Here is a 19,637-nt window from a genome sequence, read left to right as displayed (position 1 = left end):
AACCTTAGAATCACTTTTATTATATTCAACATCCTTAAAAAAAAGGATTAGGTTATCATTACACTTACACAAGACACTATCACAAAGCAAATCTTCACTGAACAAAAAAAAAAAAAAGAAATGAGGAGCATGATAATGAATTAAGTAGGCATATAGACCAAACACAGAAGTTTTAACTCTTGCAAGAAAGAGGATTTTATAATTTTAGAAGTCATTGCATCTCCACTATCACAATTGTATTTTTATTTACCTCTTTTTTACTGTATAAGATGAATAATGAGTTTTAATAATACCCATGCACCCCTTCAATAAACTAAAGCATGCATAACAAGAATTTTGTATAAAAATATTTTGACAAGTATCGTAACCATCAATTAAGATATTTGTTTACCCAACAAAACTTATTAAAATAAGATATTCTAAAAAAGAAGAGAAAAGGTCTACACGAGTTCTTTTGGCAAAGTTCCAGTAAAAACTGCTTCTTGTAAATAAGGTCTGGTTTTGAGTATTATAAATAATTAATTAAAGAGAAAACATAAAAAATAAATTAATGTACTAAAAGTATTGACATAAAACTAGGTTGCCAAAAAGGTAGGTATAGAATGGGTAATCAATTTCCATAAGAACAAATATTTTTATTACTAACTATTAATATGATAGTCACATAAAACTGTCTTTATATAAAGACGATCATGGAAAATTATTAGATAATTTAATCTTTCATAATTAATGTCAAATTTGGATCAGATTTCAAAAAAGGAAACAAATATTATTATGTCAAATAATTAATACAGAAGGGCATTTTACATTCAATCTTCGTTCCATAATCACACGGAAGAATTCTTTCAAGTCTTCCCAAAATAATTGAGAAAAAAAGAAATTATAAATGGAAACAAACTTAGTGAAACACCCTCAACATCAGAATATCACGCTTTTGGCTGTGTCACTCTCTTAAAAGACTATCAGAATTTGTTATTTTTGGTCATCACTTAACCATTAACTCAATTCTTTTTAGTCTAGTAATTCAACAACATATTTTATCCCATAATTTTAAACATTAATGACTAAGTGACACTACAAGAACAATTAGTTTTAGCGACAAACTTTTAGCGGCAATAATACAATGGCTGTTATTTTTTTTATTTAAGTTATGCTTTTGTGGCAATTATATATTTGCCGTTGTTACTATATCTTATTGCGGTAATTATCTTTATTGCCACTAATATATTCTATGACTAATATTATTATCATTAAAATATTTTTTGGTAAAAAAATTTTAGTGGCTATAAAATTATGGCCAGTATTATTCTTATTAAAATTATAGTGTAATAACAATTATTATTATTACTATCATTACCTTTTTAATAAAATATTTTTAGTGGCCATAAAATTAGGGCTAGTATTAGTTTTAGTAAAATAATCTTGTATTTAAACTAAAGAAATGACTCAAATAAGGGATTCAGAAAAACCAAAGAAAGACGTGTTAGAGAAGAGAGCCTAACCTCACCGCCAAGCTCACCGTAGCGGTCGCTGCCGCCGTCGCTGCTACAGTTCAGATCAAGCAACTGTGCTCTTTGACTCAGATCCTTCTATCCCTTTCTATGTTGTTCAGAGAAGAGAAAGGCTCATGCCTATAGCTTTCTATCTTTCTCTCTCATTTTCGATTTAGGGCTCACGAACTCGCTCTGACTCAGATCCTTCTTGCAGCTCCGATCTGCTCCTTCAGGTATCGCCGAGTTGACTCATTCGCAGCTTCGATTTACTGTGCTCTCTCTTACAACTCCTTCATTTCATTCTCTTCTAAGTCAGATCTTCGCGTTTGCGTTACTCATTATTTTCACTGATTTAGATCTTGTGGTTCCAGTTCTTAAACTTTGAATTTAGTTTTCTGTTATTAATGTTATCGTGCAACTGAAGCTATGCGTAGTCAAATGAACTGTGTTTGGTTTATTTTTATTTTCAATTTAAGATGTGAGATGATAAAGGAATCTGGAATTTGGATGATGCCTGATTTATGTGCCTTTGATTTGTTATTATTTTTCAAATTTATGTGTGTAACTAAAATTAGACAATCGTTTGGGATCAAATGGGTTTTGTTCAAGTGACTGTCTCATAGAAACAGGGGATCTGAAGTCTGAACATCTAGAAATGGGTTTTGTTCAAGTGACTATCCTGTAATATGTCATTCTAATTTGGTTTGGTTACCAGGAATTCAAGCTGGGTCAACTCCAAAGCCAGATTCAGGTTTTAGTCTTTATTTTTAATTTAGTCTTGAACTTAAGAACTGTGTTTTCTTCTTTGTTTTTAATTTAATTTTGTCATTGTCGCGTAAACTAAGATCTTAGGTTCTAGGCTTTTGTTTCCTTAAATTTTGGGTTTAGAGTTGTTCGCTTTCGTCCGAGGTACTGTTATGAAGATGTTGGGTTGGTTTTCTGTTACGGTGGCAGTGGGAGCATGGTCCCATTTTCTGGAAACTGCTAATGGTTGGGGGTTTTATTTTGCTATTTTATTGGAAGGCGTGGTTCATTTTTTTTTGTTATAATTTTGTAGCTATTTACCCACTTGTTTTGTAAACTACTTGTTCTTGTCATGTCCTTTTCCCTATTACAACACTATTATTTATGTTTATTGGAATACCCCTCTTTCTTTCCTTTCTCTGTCTCTATCTTAGAAAAATAGAAACTGCTCCCTTGTTGTTTTCAAGCTTTCTCTTACTGCTGTTTTATAGTTTATATTTATTTATTCTTATGCATTGACTAGGAATCGTTCTGTGTATTTTTTTGCATATTGATATTTGAGTATTTGTCGCTTGCCATTTTTTCTTTTAAAATGTGTTGTTTGTTATTCTGTGACAATTACAACTAAATTAACTTGGGTTTATTATTGTTGAGATGTTGTTCAGCTCAAGTCTTCTTGCTATTGTTGGAGTTGGTGATAAGGTAGTTGCTTTTTTTCATTGTGTTGTGTGTGAGTTTTGATTGGGCTTTCTCTATGATCTGATTGTCTTCATTGTTCCGAGTGATACAACTATCTTCTTTTCCCAAAACGCCTCTGTTTGTTTAATTCAATCACTTCTGTTGCTCTTTGGGAATTAAACTTTCTAACTTCAATACTTGCGGTTTGTATGAATACAGAAAGCTAAAAATCTCAACTTTTCCAACTTTTCTCCTATTTTGTGATGATTTGTTTTGTGTGCACTCATGATTTACTGTTGCTAAAATGTTATTGGACAATTCTTGGGTATGGAGTGCTCATCAAAGATGGTTGGCGGTGGTTTTCAACGAAGTTGGGTACTAGTGAAGTTGCTTGGACTCCGATCTATTTTATGAATATTTGATTACACCATCATGCCATTTTCTCAATATTCACTATCACACTGTTTTTGTTTCTTGTGTATTTTGCAAATTTGTATGTCACTGTATAGTAGCTATACTTAATAGTTGCACTCCTATCCTTTGGCGTGTGTATATGTATGAACTGCACATCAATCATCAAATAAAATGATTCCATTTTTTCCAATTACTAATTTACTATATTAGATAATTGGAATGGTAAGAGCACCATTCGTACTAGATAATGAATGGGCCAATAAGCATAATTCTTTCCTTGTGAAGAATACTCCCATCTCACTTCTGTTTCTTTTCATTGCAGACTCGTTCTCATTTTACAAGACAAGGCATATACATATATGAATTAAATAGTCTCACAGTCTTGGAGACTATTGACACGCTGCCAAACATTGGTGAGGCTGGAATTAATACTGATGAGATTCCGTTCAATTAGTAGAGTTTGTGATAAGCATTACTTTTGTAATGGGTGCATGTCTAATTTTTATAAATTGTGTTCTTGCATATATAGCATTGTCAGTACTAAAAATAACAATGTAGAACCTCTCATTTTGATATCTTGTATTATCCATATGGTTATTTGGTAAACTTTCTTCACAGAGCTTTGTGCATTTTCCACTTCTTGGGATTATCCTGGTTGAATATATGTATCTTTTAATTTGTTAATATTATTCGTGGCAAAAAGAAGATACCTTATGTCTTTAAGAAGCTATTTGTTAATGGTATTTGTTTTCTTTTTTGGTATTTGTTTTCTTTTAATTTAGTTGTAATTGTCACAAAATAAGAAACAACATCTCAACATCTCAACCACAGCCTACAAAGTTAGTTAGCTGCCATTTCCGAACCAAAAAAGAAAACACAAGTGGTGTGCGGTCCCTGAACAAGGTTAGTTGGTTGTCTCACCAAGCAAGCTAATTTAGTCTCTTTGTTTAACTATTTTTCAAACAAATCTCTTTTAATAATGTTCATATTTAGTGATAATGATCCTTAATACGATAAATAAAAATTAAATAAGTTTCTATTGAGTTTTTATTTTCTATAAAATAAGAAGTAAGCTTGAGAATTAATGAGCCAATTGGAACCTTTACTTTTGTCCTAACATGTGATTCGGTGTTGTGACTTTTTTTTAAAAAAAATATAAGGTGAGTAAAATTAATTTTCGACTATATATAATGTACTATTTGATTGTCTTATTACTTTTTGGGTTTGGACTTCCATTAATCAGTGAATTCTATATTTAACAAATTGAGTTGAATGGATAATCTAAGCTTGATTTTCCGCATCCATTATGGGTTTGTAAGTCACCATGTATACTAAACTTAAGCCCAATATTAAATAATGTAGAGTAAATAATAAATTGATCTTGAACTTTTAGACTAGACACTTTAATTTTTAATAAATTTTATTATTTTACAATTTTTTGAGATGAACTGAAATGGATTATTTTTTTTTATAAAGAAGACTAATTTATTTTATAATAATAATTTTTTATGCTTATATATTTTTAATTTATTCATTTTAATTAGGATATAAAATATCTATAGAAGGATCATGGACAATTCTAGAAATAGAAGATGGATGCAATGTGATAGAATTAGTGAAGAGTATCTAGAGGGATTAGAAAAGTTTTTAGACCATGCCTTTCATCATAGTAATGGAGAATCAATTGCTTGTCCCTGTAAAAAATGTGTGTTACACTATTTAGTGGATCGGACAATAGCTTATGATCACCTTGTGGTTAATGGTATTATGCCATCATATGACACTTGGTTTTGTCATGGGGAATTATTAAAATCACCTACTCCTATTGGAGAAACTAATTGTATAGAAGAAACTTTTAGGGGTGATGATATGGTAGGAATGATAGAGGATGTTTATAATGGCTTTACCTAGAGCATAGATAATGACCCTTCAGAAAGTGGTGATGAGGAGCCAAACTTGGAGGAGCCAAACTTTGGAGCCAAACATGCGTCAACAAATGAATCTCATCCAGAAGTGGAAATGTTTGACAAGTTACTAAAAGATGCAGATGATGAATTATATCCTGGATGCAAGAAATTCAGCAAGCTTTCTTTTCTATTGCAACTTTACCATCTAAAGCAATTATTCAAATGGAGCAACGAGTCTTTTAATGCGTTGCTAGGATTATTAAAGGAAGTATTACCCGATGGTGAGAAGTTACCTAGTTCTTATTATAATACTAAAAAGATGGTTAAGGGATTGCGCTTGAAGTATGAAAGGATCCATGCTTGTCCCAATGATTGTATGCTTTTTAGGAATGAATTGGCTAATAAGAACATCAACGAATGCTCAGTTTGTGGAGCTTCTAGGTGGAAAAACAATAAGAAAAAAATTCCTGCTAAGGTTCTAAGGTATTTTCCCCTTAAGCCAAGGTTGCAGAGGCTGTTTATGTCTTCAAGAACTTCTAAATTGATGAGATGGCATCATGACGAACGCAATAAAGATGGGACTTTGCGACATCCTGCAGATTCTGAAGCGTGGAAAAGTTTTGACAATTCTCATGAAGAATTTTCTAAAGATCCTCGCAATGTTCGTTTAGGATTAGCTGCTGATGGATTTAATCCATATAGTAAAATGCAAAGTAAACATAGCACATGGCCAGTGATTTTAATGCCATATAATCTTCCACCATGGCTGTGTATGAAGCAAGAGTTTTTTATTTTGTCGTTACTCATTCCTGGACCAACAGCGCCTGGAAATAATATTGATGTTTTCTTGCAACTTTTGATAGAAGAGTTAAAGGAATTATGGGATGTTGGGGTGGAAACCTATGATGCCTTTGATAAGAAGACATTTAATATAAAAGCAGCGCTCATGTGGACAATAAATGATTTTCCAGCATATGGTAACTTATCTGGTTGGTGTACTTATGGTGAATTTGCTTGCCCTTCTTGCAATATAAACACTCATTCTATAAGGCTCACAAAAAGTCAAAAGTATTGCTACATGGGTCATCGACGCTTCTTGAAGTCTAATCATAAATATCGAAATGACGCAAGGTCTTTTGATGGGACTAAAGAATCAAGAGTTGCGCCTTGTCCAATATCAGGGTCATCAGTTTTGAATCAAACTAGAGGCATAAATTTTTTCCTTGGTAAGCTTGGTGAAGATGTTAGTGGGGTGATAAAAAATACATGGAGAAAGAGGAGCATTTTTTTCAATCTCCCTTATTGGAAAACAAATTTGGTGCGACATAACCTTGACGTGATGCACATAGAAAAAAATGTGTGTGATAACTTGATATATACACTGTTAGGTCTGGGTAAAAAGTCGAAAGATAACTTGAAGGCTCGGTTGGACTTGAAAGAGATGAATATAATACCTAGCTTATGGCCTCAACAACGAGCTAATGGAAAGATATTTCTCCCTCCTTCTTATTTCTCAATGTCTTCTGCTGAAAAGAAGTTATTTTATGAAGTACTAGAAAATGTTAAGCTTCCACATGGCTATGCATCTAATGTCTCTCGTTGCATTCGGAAACAGAAAATATCAGGGCTAAAATCTCATGATTGCCATGTTATAATGCAAGAACTTCTTCCACTTGCTTTACGAGGAACAGTAGATAAAAAGATGAGCTTTGTTTTGATTGAATTGTGCACATTCTTTCGAGGGATATGCAGTAAAAATCTTGAAGTGGAAAAATTAACACTACTTGAGGAGAAGATTGCCTTAATATTGTGTGACATGGAGAAGCTGTTCCTCCCATCATTTTTTACAATTATGGTACATTTGGTTATTCATTTAGCAACTGAAGCTAAAATTGCAGGTCCGGTCCAATATCGCTGGATGTATCCAATAGAAAGGTACGGATAATTATATATATTAGATTTAAATTGGAGGTTCAGTCCATTTTCATATATAGTAGAATAATATTAACTTATGTTATAGGTATTTATGCACTTTAAAATCATATGTTCGAAATCAAGCATGTCCAGAAGGTTCTATAGCAGAGGGATATATTTCAAATGAGTGTTTGGCATTTTGCTCACTATATATGGAAGGTGGGGATTCAAGATCTTATTGGTCAACAAAAAATAAAATGGAGATTGAGCATGAGGCTGATCAAGAAGGATGCCTTTTTCCTTCTATTGGGAAGCCATTTGGCAAAGAAGAAGCATTTCTAATGGATGATAAAACATGGTTGCAAACCCATCGATATGTGCTCTTCAATTGTGCTTCTAAAGTGGTTGAAGATTATAGAAAGTAAGTGATCATCTAGCTCTCTTTATTGTTTACCATATATAACATTATCAGTGACATATATATGGATCACATGTACAGTGAACATATTAGTGAGATCAAGAGAACACATCGCAAGCGTCGCCTTTCTCCACATCAACTTGATCGCTTGCATTTTAATTCATTTCATGAATGGTTCAAGGATGAAGTAAGTAAAGGATTTAATTATTAGTTTTTGGTTAATATCATGTTACGTTCTCAAAAGTTTATAGCTTCTATATTATTTTCTGATTAGATTAACAAGTTGGATATCACATTTGGTACCCAAAGTGATATAAGAACCCTTTCACGAGGTCCAAGTTACATTGCAAGACGATTCAAAGGTTTTGATTTGAACAATGGGTATCGATTTCGAACAAAAAATCATGAAGAGTCCAAGGCAACACAAAATTCTGGTGTCATGGTTGTCTCAAAGGTGATTAGCTATGCAAGTGCAAGTGACAATTCTCCCAAGTCGGGAAATATCAATTATTATGGAAGATTGACTGATATTATAGAGTTAAATTACTTTGAAGAATTTAAGGTTGTCTTGTTTAAATGTGAATGGGTTGACATAACCAAAGGTAGAGGAGTTAAGAAAGATGACTTGGGTTTCACACTAGTGAACTTTTCATGCTTAATACATACCGGTGATCAAGAGAGTGATGAACCTTTTGTATTTGCAAACCAAGCTCAACAAGTGATATTTGTGAAAGATCCTCATGATCATGAATGGTTTATCCCTAGGCTAATTAGTCCTCGAGACATATATAATATGGGAGAAAAGAAAATCATGCAGTTTGAGCAATTAATGCAAAATGATAATGGTGACTTAACTTTGTTAGAGGAAATTCGTCACTTTGAGGATGAGAATACTGATTGGGTTAGAAGTGGGGTTAATGATATAGTAATTGATCATGGACATTCACCAAATCAAACTGATGACAATTCTGAGTAAGGTAATATTTTGAGAACTCTTACATTTTGCATTCTCATTTTCTGTATTTTTCTTATTTTTATTTATTAATTTTATATTTTTTTTATTTAGAGAGGTGTACCAAGTGATTTGCATTTTTCTGCACATGCTCGTTTGGGGAGGTGTTGGTACACGCATGGAGAAGCAGATGCAGCCCTTACTTTGATATATAGCTCTTACTTTGATGTTTTGAATTTTGACCTTTGAGTTTGAAGGATCTTTTATGTCTTAAGATTGGTTACTTATTCTGTTCATTAATGTTGACCTAGGGAGTTTATATGTTATTTTATCTTTTTCTTTTCTCCATCGTGAAATGACATTCATGTTAGTAAGAATCTGATTTCTCTGATAAAGCTGGTATAATATAATTTGATTCACTTTACCCTTGTCCTGCTATTACATGGAAGCTTTGGAAACTCAGGTTAGAATCCTTGGGTTCTGTTTTTTGATAATATTTTCTATTTTTTTAATCTGTTTTTTATTTTGTTTTGTTAAATGTAAAGGTTTTATACTTTCATTTCTATTGACTTTGTAGGATATGGATGCATCAAAGAAGAACTATAAAAAGTCAAATATTGAAGGAAATAGTTTGGGAAATAATTTAGAGTCAAATAAAAAGGAGAAACATAAGAAGAGAAAGAGAAGGCATGAAATTGATGGAGAAGCTACAAGGAATTCAGAAGAAGAGGGCTTCACCAGTAGAAAAAAGAAGAGAAAGAGATTGCAAAAAATCAGTGCTTCAATGGCAAGCAAAAGACACAAATTTACTGAGGATAATGATCTTGAGAGTGCTGTCTCAAGTACAGATTTAAGAGTGCCTAAAAAGAGTCGTGTCAGATTTGTTGAAGAGGAAAATTATGCTGATGAAGTGCTGCCTTTTATGGAGCAACTATTGAATGATGAGGATTTGTCTCAAACTCCCAATATTTCTGATAGTATAAATTCTGAGCAAGATGAAGAATTAGGTGATATTATTATTGCTTCAAATATGATATTGTTATATTTTCATATTTCTTTTCACTAAATAATTGCATTTTTTTGTTATATCATCTAGAGGCAAAGAGGGTTAGAGGACCTACATTGTTGAAAAAAATTTGGAACATGCCTCGTGGAAAGACAATTGATGTGCAGTTTAATAACCGCAACCAAGCTATAAGAAAAGAAGGCAGAAAGCTTGCTAGTTTTCTTGGTATTCTAGCTAGAACTCCTTCAATAATGCCTTTAAACATAGATGACTGGAGATGTTATGATAAAGAGGAGAAAAACAAGTTGCTGAAAATTGTGAGGGTAAGAATTTATTATTCTTAATGGATTCTAATTTAATTTAATTTAATTCATTAAGATATTGCTTGAACATTTTGTAGAAGAAGTTTTCAATCCCAGTACGTGGTGAGGAATTTGTAAAAAGATCAATTGGGAAGAAATGGAAAGATTATAAATGTGACTTAAAGGGTATATATTTGGGACAGTACAAAACCAAAGATGTTTTATTGAAGAATAGACCGGAACGAATCCCAAGAGATCAATGGATTGGTCTTGTCTCATATTGGTTCTCTGATAAAGCAAAGGTACTTTGAAAGCCTTAACTAACATGTAAATATAAGATAAATATTATTACTGAATCTAATAAGGGTTGTCTTCCTTTGTTTTATTAGCATTTCCTTATTTTTTAATTCTAATTCTGCCATAACTGCAGCAAATTAATTAGGCCAAAGTAGATTCCGTGAACATGCATGGAGAAATAGAACTTACTATTTTACTGAAACTGTATAGATATAGAAAATAGAAAAATAGAGAAATAATTGCACGTGTGTGTAGTAGTGTATTTTACTAATCCATAATGTGTTATGATAGAAACGTACCCAAGCAAATAGGATTAATAGGGCAAAGCAAAAAATGCCTCACACGGGAGGATCCAAAAGCATTGCAACTTTGATGGATGAACTGGTACTTATGCGTAATTTTTATTTCAGATATTTTATAAAAATGCACTGTTTTTTTTTTCTAGAACCATTAGCAACGCAGCACAGTATATATTATATGAGAACACTGAAAATTTTTCTTTTTTGCACTTCTCTTTTGACTTTGTTATTTTGTTAGGCCAAGGATGGAATCGAACCTTCACGAACAGAGATTTTTCTCAAAATTCATAGAAGGCGTAAGGATGGTAGACCATTGGATGAGGAGTCTGCAAAAGCAGTGGTAAAATTTATGAATTTGTATCTTCTTGTTGCTGTGATTGAAAAGTATAAAGGAACTAAATCATGCATTTAGTTCTAAAATAGAAACATACATGTATCCTTCTTTTTAGCTTCACTCAATTGTAACATTTAGTTTTTTCTATATAGGAACTAATTGAAGAGAAGTTGAATAATGGCGAGCTATCTAATGAAGAATCTATTAATGGTGTTGCTTGGGAAGGAGATATTTATTCTCAAGTATTGGGAAGTGATAGAAGTGGTTACGTACGTGGTTTAGGACTTGGTCCAACACCTTCTTTATTGTGGGGTAATAAATCATCTTATGGTAAATTTGTTTCAGATGCTTTAGCTAATGAGGTTGCTCAAAAATTACAACAAGAAATAAAGGTGCTAAAGGAGAAACATGAAGAAGAAATGAAGTTGATGAAAGAAAATCAAAATAAAATGTTTGCTGAATTATCTTTTATGAGACAAGTTTTGTGTAAGCTTGTTTCAACAGGTTCATCTATGACTCAAAATTTCAATGAAAATTCTTTTATGCAGGTAATTTTTGAAATTTGAACTTTTTTTTTGTGAGCTGTTTTTTTTTTAATTTGACATTACTGCATTTATTAGGTTCCTGATGCTAATAGTGGTCATGAGTTAGCACCATCCAGCACTTAAAATCAGGTTCGATGCTAATAGTTATTTTTTTAAAAGATTATATCTTTATCTATTATTGTTTGAATCTAGCACTAATTAACTAATACCAACTGCTTATTAAGATATGCTGTTTCAGTATTTTGGCAACACATAAAAAAGGGGTCAATGATTTTTTAATTTTTAAAACATAGCTTAGTTGATTACTTCCTAGTTAAAACAGTAGCTTACTTATAATATTAGTTCCTAGCAAACATATGTTGTATTTTACCGAACATGAGTTCGTTTGATGCAAGGAAGATCTTCATAGTTATCCATTTGAAGTGGATATGTTGTTGAGAATAAGTATCACATTTTCTAAGGATTTCCATGCGTTAAAGGTTATGTAGTAGGTGCGAATTGATGAAGTTTGGACAGGATGCTTTTTTTTATCACTGTTTATATTTGGGTGTGAAGCTTGGTTTTATATATTTATTGATACGTGACTTAGTTTTAGTTTAAGAGTGCATGTTTTAGTGTGTTTTTGTATGAGTGGATTTCATTCAATTTCTCTAGTGCTACCCTGTTTTCGAGAGCTGTTGATATACTTACTATACTCAAGAGAATGTTTACTATTTTCACTTTTGAAAGTCGAGTAGATCTAACTATTAGTTTACTTCACTCAGATATAATTCAATCATTGCTTCAGTTTTGAGTGTGCGCCCTCTGCCTATATATATATATTTTGACATTGTATGACTTGTTTTTCAAATTTAATTTATATTTGGATGGTATTTATAGTTTTATGAATTTTAAAATAAGTATTGGAACATTAACTGAACTGAAATTTCAATGTTATATATGCAGATGGTGTTATAGGAATTGGCATCACTATAACTGCTGTGGGACTCATAGTTGGTGGCTTTGTTGCACTGTTAGCCTAGAAGAATTAGCATATTTTGGCTTTTTTTTATTTTTTGCAAAATGTATTAAAAGTCAATAAAATGACGAAGAAACCTCTATTATGTATTGATAAATACTGCTTTTAATACTCTAGTTTGTTAAAAAGAGCATTTTAATAGAAAGCTTGTTTTAAATTTTCTTGATCAAAATTCAAATGCAAATTATCATTATCATTATCATTATTATTATTATTATTATTATTATTATTATTATTATTATTATTATTATTATTATTATTATTATTATTATAGGTTGTTAGTTCTAATAAAGTGAGTATAATTAAAAAAAAAGTCTTTAATTATTGAAAAGAATTTTTAGTATCAAAATTATTGAAAAAGATTAATTTTTATAATATTTAAAAAAATCAAATCTTTTTTCAAATATTTTTTCAAATCTTTTTTGATAAACAGACAAATTTATTTTTAAATTATTTTTTATTTTTTTTATAAATATATTTTATCACTAATTGTATTTGATGATACTCAAATCCATTAGCTAGCAATAAGTTCTCATTTTCACCAACAAGCAAGTTTTAACAGTATTTTTTTCTCTCTTCAGATTTCATTAGTAACAAGCTCTCATATCTCACAATCCACTCTAATCTCCTTTCTATTTCCTCCCCCATCGCTTCTCTGATCTCTTCGCAAGAATTCCATTTTGTCGTGCCGTCGTCGTGTGGTTCTGCACCAACCTATGTGTTCACAATGATAAAACCCAAAACACCACACACAATGAATTATTCTCAATCTTACTTGTTTACTGTTTCAACCCTTTGGATTACGGCAAATTCTCTTTTGGGTTCAACATGATCAGTCCTTTTTGTGCAAATTTCCTATCCAATCAGTTGCTAATATCTAGAACTATTTTCATGAATGTTGGTGGAATGTTATTGTCAAGGTTGGAAAACCAGAAATGGTTTTCGTTGAGCTAGTGAAAGCTACTATGCTGATGTTGTGTATATGTATAACGAGGTTTCACGCGATGAAATTAAAGTCGAGGAGAAGGTATACAGTTACTATAAGACAAAAGTCTGTCGTCACACCTTTTTCTTGTCACGCTTAAAAGTGTGGCCAAAAGGAGTCAACAACCACACTTTTATGAGAGTGGCAATTGATTAGATATTTGGCCATGCTTTTTCTGTGTAATGCTTCAAAAGTGTGGTTGAAAGGGATTAATCGTCATGCTTTTATGAGGATGGTGATTAATTAGTGATTGGGCCATATTTTTTTACCATGCTTCAAAAGCGTGATCAAAGAGGGAAACAAGCACGTTTTTAAAGTGTGGATAGTTTGTTTTCCTATAGACACCTTTTTAAAACATGCCCATATCCTCTAATTATTTGGCACCCTAAAAAAGCGTGACAATAGGGTTCTCACTTGAAATTTAATTTTTCCTTTAAACACTTAATTTTTTCTTAAGAACATCCATCACTAAAAACATCCCTCACTTAAAAGTGAGAACCCTAAACCCTCGAACCCTCTTTATCACTCAACTAAGAACCCTAAACCCTTGCAACCCTTTCTTACTTTTCAACCCTCTCTCAGCTCGCAACCCTTTTCATAATTGAGAACCTATCCTCATCTCTCAGCTCGAAACTTTCTCTTAGATCGCAACCTTTTATCTCTCTCTTGCAACCCTCCTCTCTCTCAACTCTCAAAAACTTTAATCCGTGCTACCTCCATCGGTGCGCCCACTGTCGGTGCTCACTCTTGCTCTCAAGGCCTCCCTTCGTGCTGACTCTCTCTTGCGCAAACCTTACCTCTGTTGACGCTGACTCTCTCTCGCTCCTCCTTCAATCGTCGTTGCCTCTCCCTCAATCGGCACTTAACCCTCATAGTAACACAAGAAGGTATGAATTTAATTCCCCTTTTTTTTCTGTTTCAATCATCACAAATTTGTTTCTCTGTTTCAACCCTCCACAAATTTCCCTGTTTCAACCCTCACCATAATGATGATTAATGTTTTCTTTTCTTATATAATCATCTCTTGCAACTGTAATCACCTCTCTTTTTGTTTTGTTTCTATTATGTGGTGAACTCTCTAGTTTGATTGCATTGTTATGGGGAACATGATGGATTGTCTATTTTATTATATGACCTATCGAGTGTTTTACAAGGTTCATGTATACAATGTTGAGGAGTTGGTTCTATGTGCTTTGCCTAACCAAGACACGTATGCATTTGTTCGAAATTTATACGCTTTTTGACATTGTTTTTAGTATGTTTTTAGTAGGATCTAGTTACTTTTAGGGATGTTTTCATTATTTTTTACGTTAAATTCACATTTCTGGACTTTACTATGAGTTTGTGTATTTTTCTGTGATTTCAGGTATTTTCTGGCTGAAATTGAGGGACTTGAGCAAAAATCAGATTCAGAGGTTGAAAAAGGACTGCTGATACTGTTGGATTCTGACCTCCCTGCACTCAAAGTAGATTTTCTGGAGCTACAGAACTCGAAATGGCGCGCTTCCAATTGCGTTGGAAAGTAGACATCCAGGGCTTTCCATCAATATATAATAGTCCATACTTTGGCTAAGAATAGACGACGTAAACTGGCGTTCAACGCCAGCTTTCTGCCCAAATCTGGCGTCCAGCGCCAGAAAAAGAGCCAAAACCAGAGTTGAACGCCCAAACTGGCACAAAAACTGGCGTTCAACTCCAAGAAGGACCTCTACACGTGCAACACTCAAGCTCAGCCCAAGCACACACCAAGTGGGCCCTGGAAGTGGATTTATGCATCAATTACTTACTCATATAAACCCTAGTAGCTAGTTTATTATAAATAGGAAATTACTAGTCTTTTTGACCATCTTTGGACGCTTGGTTCTTAGATCAGAGGGGCTGGCCATTCGGCCATGCCTGGACCTTTCACTTATGTATTTTTAACGGTAGAGTTTCTGCACTCCATAGATTAAGGTGTAGAGCTCTGCTGTTCCTCAAAGATTAATGCAAAGTACTACTGTTTTCTATTCAATTCATCTTGTTTCGCTTCCAAGATATTCATTCGTACTTCAATCTGAATGTGATGAACGTGACAATCATCATCATTCCCTATGAACGCGTGGGGTGCCTGACAACCACTTCCATTCTACCTTCGACTGAATGAGTATCTCTTAGATCTCCTAACCAGAATCTTCGTGGTGTAAGCTAGAATGATGGCGGCATTCAAGAGAATCCGGAAAGTCTAAACCTTGTGTGTGGTATTCCGAGTAGGATTCAATGAATGAATGACTGTGACGAGCTCCTAACTCGCGATTGCGGGGCGTTAGTGACAGACGCAAAAGGATAGTAAATCCTATTCCAGCATGATCGAGAACCGACAGATGAATAGCCGTGCCGTGACAGGGTGCGTTGATCATTTTCACTGAGAGGATAAGATGAAGCCATTGACAAGGGTGATGCCTCCAGATGATTAGCCGTGCCGTGACAGGGCATTGGATCATTTTCCCGAGAGATGACCAAAAGTAGCCGTTGACAATGGTGATGTATCACATAAAGCCAGCCAGGGAAAGGAGTAAGACTGATTGGATGAAGATAGCAGGAAAGCAGAGGTTCAGTGGAACGAAAAGCATCTCCATTTGCTTATCTGAAATTCCTACCAATGATTTACATAAGTACCTCTATCCCTATTCTATTATTTATTATTCGAAAACACCATTATCAATTTATATCTGCCTAACTGAGATTTGCAAGGTGACCATAGCTTGCTTCATACCGACAATCTCCGTGGGATTCGACCCTTACTCACGTAAGGTATTACTTGGACGACCCAGTGCACTTGCTGGTTAGTTACACGGAGTTGTGAACCATGGTCTTGGCATCATGCTTTTGGCGCTATTTCCAGGGAAAGAAAGAGCAATGAATTTTACATAATTAAAGTGTAATCACGATTCCGCGTACGTAGTTTTTGGCGCCGTTGCCGGGGATTGTTTGAGTTTTTGGCATGCTTTTGGTCCGGTAACATCAGTGCCAAGTTTGATCCGGCAACAGCACTAAGTTTTTGGCGCCGTTGCCGGGGATTGTTCGAGTTTGGACAACTGACGGTTCATCTTGTTGCTCAGATTAGGTAATTTTCTTTTTTTATTTTGTTTTCAAAAATTTTTCAAAAAAATCTTTCAAAAACTTTCCCATTTGTTTTCGAAAAAAAAAAGAGGATAATAAAAATGTTTTCAAAAATTTATTCAAAATTTTTAAGAATGAATTCTAGTGTTTCATGAAGCATGTGAAGTCTGGCTGGCTGTAAAGCCATGTCTAAATTTATTTGGACTGAGGCAGCAATTTGTTATCAAGAGCAAGCTAGTTGTTGTTAATCCACCTGCTACTGTTCCTGATTTACATGCTAAAGCTTGGCTGGCCATTGGCCATGTCTAGTGTTTTGGACCGGAGCTTTCATTGAAAGCTTGGCTGGCTAGTGAGCCATGTCTAATTCCTGGACTGAAGCTTTAGACTAACACTGCAAGATTCCTGGAATTCATATTAAAAAAATTTTGGAATCCTTATTTTTCCTTTTCCAATTAATTTTCGAAAAAAAAATATACAAAAAAAATTAGAAAATCATAAAAATCAAAAAAATATTTTTCATGTTTCTTGTTTAAGTCTTGAGTCATGTTATAAGTATGGTGTCAATTGCATGTGCATCTTGCATTTTTCGAAAATTCATGCATTCATAGTGTTCTTCATGATCTTCAAGTTGTTCTTGGTAAGTCTTCTTGTTTGATCTTGATGATTTTTTGTTTTGTGTCTTTTCATGTTTATCATATGCATTCTGGAATTCTTAGTGTCTAAGTATTAAAGAATTCTAAGTTTGGTGTCTTGCATGTTTTCTTTGCATTAAAAATTTTTCAAAAATATGTTCTTGATGTTCATCATGATCTTCATAGTGTTCTTGGTGTTCATCTTGACATTCATAGTGTTCTTGCATGCATCCCTTGTTTTGATTCAAAAATAAAAGAGAAAAACATGAAAATGATGTTTTTAATTTTTCTCTCTCATCATAAAAATTCAAAAAAAAAAAATATCTTTCCCTTTTTCTCTCATCAAATTCGAAAATTTGAGTTGACTTTTTCAAAAATTTTTAAAATCAAATTGTTTCTTATGAGTCAAATCAAATTTTCAATTTGAAAATCTTATCTTTTTCAAAATCTTTTTCAAAAATCAAATCTTTTTCAAAATTCTTAGTTATTTTCGAAAATTCCAAAAATATTTTTCAAAAATCTTTTTTATTTTTATATCAAATTTTCGAAAATAACATAATCAATTAATGTTTTGATTCAAAAATTTGAAGTTTGTTACTTGCTCGTTAAGAAAGATCCAAACTTTAAGTTCTAGAATCATATCTTGTGATTTCTTATGAATCAAGTCATTAATTGAGATTTTAAAAATCAAATCTTTTTCAAAACTAATTTCAATCATATCTTTTCAAAATATCTTCTCATCTTATCTTTTTTAAAATTGGATTTCAAAATATCTTTTCTAACTTCCTAACTTCTTATCTTTTCAAAATTTGTTTCAACTAACTAACTAACTTTTTGTTTGTTTCTTAACTTTTTCAAAACTACCTAACTAACTCTCTCTCTCTAATTTTCGAAAATATCTTCCCTCTTTTTCAAAAATTTCTCTTTAATTAACTAATTATTCTTATTTTTATTTTTGATTTTAAAAATTTTCGAAAAATACTAACATTTTTCAAAAACCAATTTCAAAAATCACTAACTCTTTTTCAAAAATCTTTTTCGAAAATTCTCCCTCTCCCATCTTATTCTATTTATTTATTCATTTATTAACATCTCATCTCACATCTCAACCCTCCTCACAGTTGTGTTTCTTCCATTACATTACATTCTTTGTCTCCCTCTTTTCTTCCACTCACAAAGGGATCCCTATACTGTGGTATAAGGGATCCATATTATTATTATTATTTCTGTGCCCTCTTCTTTGTCATATGAGCAGGAGCAAGGACAAGAACATTCTTGTTGAAGCAGATCCAGAACCTGAAAGGACTCTGAAGAGAAAATTAAGAGAAGCTGAATTACAACAAACCAGCAAGCACCTGTCAGAAATTATCAAACAGGAAAAGAAGATGGCAGCTGAAAATAATAATAATGCAAGGAGGATGCTTGGTGACTTTACTGCACCTAATTCCAATTTACATGGAAGAAGCATCTCCATTCCTGCCATTGGAGCAAACAACTTTGAGCTGAAACCTCAATTAGTTTCTCTAATGCAGCAGAACTGCAAGTTTCATGGACTTCCATCTGAAGATCCTTTTCAGTTCTTAACTGAATTCTTGCAGATATGTGATACTGTTAAGACTAATGGAGTAGATCCTGAAGTCTACAGGCTCATGCTTTTCCCTTTTGCTGTAAGAGACATAGCTAGAGTGTGGTTGGACTCTCAACCCAAAGACAGCCTGAACTCTTGGAATAAGCTGGTCATGGCTTTCTTAGCCAAGTTCTTTCCTCCTCAAAAGCTGAGCAAGCTTAGAGTGGATGTTCAAACCTTCAAACAAAAAGATGGTGAATCCCTCTATGAAGCTTGGGAAAGATACAAACAGTTGACCAAAAAGTGTCCTTCTGACATGCTTTCAGAATGGACCATCCTGGATATATTCTATGACGATTTATCTGAGCTATCAAAGATGTCACTGGACACTTCTGCAGGTGGATCCATTCACCTAAAGAAAACGCCTGCAGAAGCTCAAGAACTCATTGACATAGTTGCTAATAACCAGTTCATGTATATGATGCGCATAAACTTGTTATGCTACGATTTAGGAAATTGCACGATCGGCAAAATTCCTTCCGGCAAGTGCACCGGTTATCGTCAAGTAAAAACTCACAATAGAGTGAGGTCGAATCCCACAAGGATTGGTTGAGTGAGCAATTCGGATTAGAAGTATGTTCTAGTTGAGCGGAATCAAGATTTAGATGAGAATTGCGGAATGTAAAATTGCATGAATTAAAGAGCGACAAGCTAAATTGCTGAAATTAAAAGGGATGGGGGTGATTGCATGAATTTAATTGCAGAATGTAAAGAGAAAGTGGTAAATCAGAAATGGGGAGTTCATTGGGTGTTAGGAGATATTGAGATCTCCGAATCAAAACAACTTTTATCCCTTCCTCAACCAATGCATTCATTGAATTTTGCTTGGCAATCTTATATGATTGGATCCCAATCCCTTGGCTCACCAATTCTCTCTAAAAACAAACAAATTCCCAATCCCTTGGTTTAAATGTTCATAAGAAGAGATGATGCTCGATCACTGATTATACCACACAGTTTCATGAACCACAAT

The 19,637-nt window shown here is 33.3% G+C and overlaps 2 protein-coding genes and 1 non-coding gene across 3 annotated transcripts; 2 read left to right on the top strand and 1 right to left on the bottom strand.

Annotated features, from left to right (window-relative positions):
* The first annotated feature begins 1,463 nt into the window (after positions 1-1,463).
* On the top strand, positions 1,464-8,763 carry LOC114924771 (uncharacterized). The gene is made up of 8 exons (XM_029290178.2): positions 1,464-1,726; positions 2,209-2,244; positions 3,652-4,232; positions 4,874-7,171; positions 7,257-7,571; positions 7,650-7,755; positions 7,843-8,545; positions 8,635-8,763. The coding sequence occupies exons 4-7, from the start codon at positions 5,349-5,351 to the stop codon at positions 8,542-8,544; spliced, it is 2,946 nt and encodes a 981-aa protein (XP_029146011.1). The 5' UTR covers positions 1,464-1,726; positions 2,209-2,244; positions 3,652-4,232; positions 4,874-5,348; the 3' UTR covers position 8,545; positions 8,635-8,763.
* Positions 8,644-12,478, top strand: LOC112720705 (uncharacterized). Its single transcript, XM_072206734.1, has 9 exons — positions 8,644-8,983; positions 9,098-9,527; positions 9,617-9,849; positions 9,927-10,130; positions 10,417-10,509; positions 10,663-10,764; positions 10,911-11,306; positions 11,379-11,432; positions 12,249-12,478. Exons 1-8 carry the CDS (start codon positions 8,963-8,965, stop codon positions 11,424-11,426), a joined length of 1,527 nt encoding a protein of 508 aa, XP_072062835.1. The 5' UTR covers positions 8,644-8,962; the 3' UTR covers positions 11,427-11,432; positions 12,249-12,478.
* Positions 12,479-18,818: 6,340 nt separating this feature from the next.
* LOC112724350 (small nucleolar RNA R71) lies at positions 18,819-18,926 on the bottom strand. The gene has a single exon (XR_003163516.1). It is a non-coding gene; the product is annotated as a small nucleolar RNA R71 (small nucleolar RNA).
* Between the last annotated feature and the right edge of the window lie 711 nt (positions 18,927-19,637).

Source organism: Arachis hypogaea, chromosome 11, assembly GCF_003086295.3.
Source record: "Arachis hypogaea cultivar Tifrunner chromosome 11, arahy.Tifrunner.gnm2.J5K5, whole genome shotgun sequence".
Taxonomy (NCBI): domain Eukaryota; kingdom Viridiplantae; phylum Streptophyta; class Magnoliopsida; order Fabales; family Fabaceae; genus Arachis; species Arachis hypogaea.
Note: the sequence above shows the minus strand (reverse complement) of the source record. Positions and strands in the feature narration are given on the sequence as shown.

What these genes read in the sequence shown, in the direction of transcription:
- LOC114924771 (XM_029290178.2), top strand. Translation starts at nt 5,349, where the DNA reads ATGTTTGACAAGTTACTAAAAGATGCAGATGATGAATTATATCCTGGA. An exon ending in TGGATGTATCCAATAGAAAG is followed by an intron (nt 7,172 to 7,256) that starts GTACGGATAATT and finishes CTTATGTTATAG; the next exon opens with GTATTTATGCACTTTAAAAT. An exon ending in GTGGTTGAAGATTATAGAAA is followed by an intron (nt 7,572 to 7,649) that starts GTAAGTGATCAT and finishes TCACATGTACAG; the next exon opens with TGAACATATTAGTGAGATCA.
- LOC112720705 (XM_072206734.1), top strand. Translation starts at nt 8,963, where the DNA reads ATGGAAGCTTTGGAAACTCAG. An exon ending in TGAGCAAGATGAAGAATTAG is followed by an intron (nt 9,528 to 9,616) that starts GTGATATTATTA and finishes TATATCATCTAG; the next exon opens with AGGCAAAGAGGGTTAGAGGA. An exon ending in AGGAGTCTGCAAAAGCAGTG is followed by an intron (nt 10,765 to 10,910) that starts GTAAAATTTATG and finishes TTTTCTATATAG; the next exon opens with GAACTAATTGAAGAGAAGTT.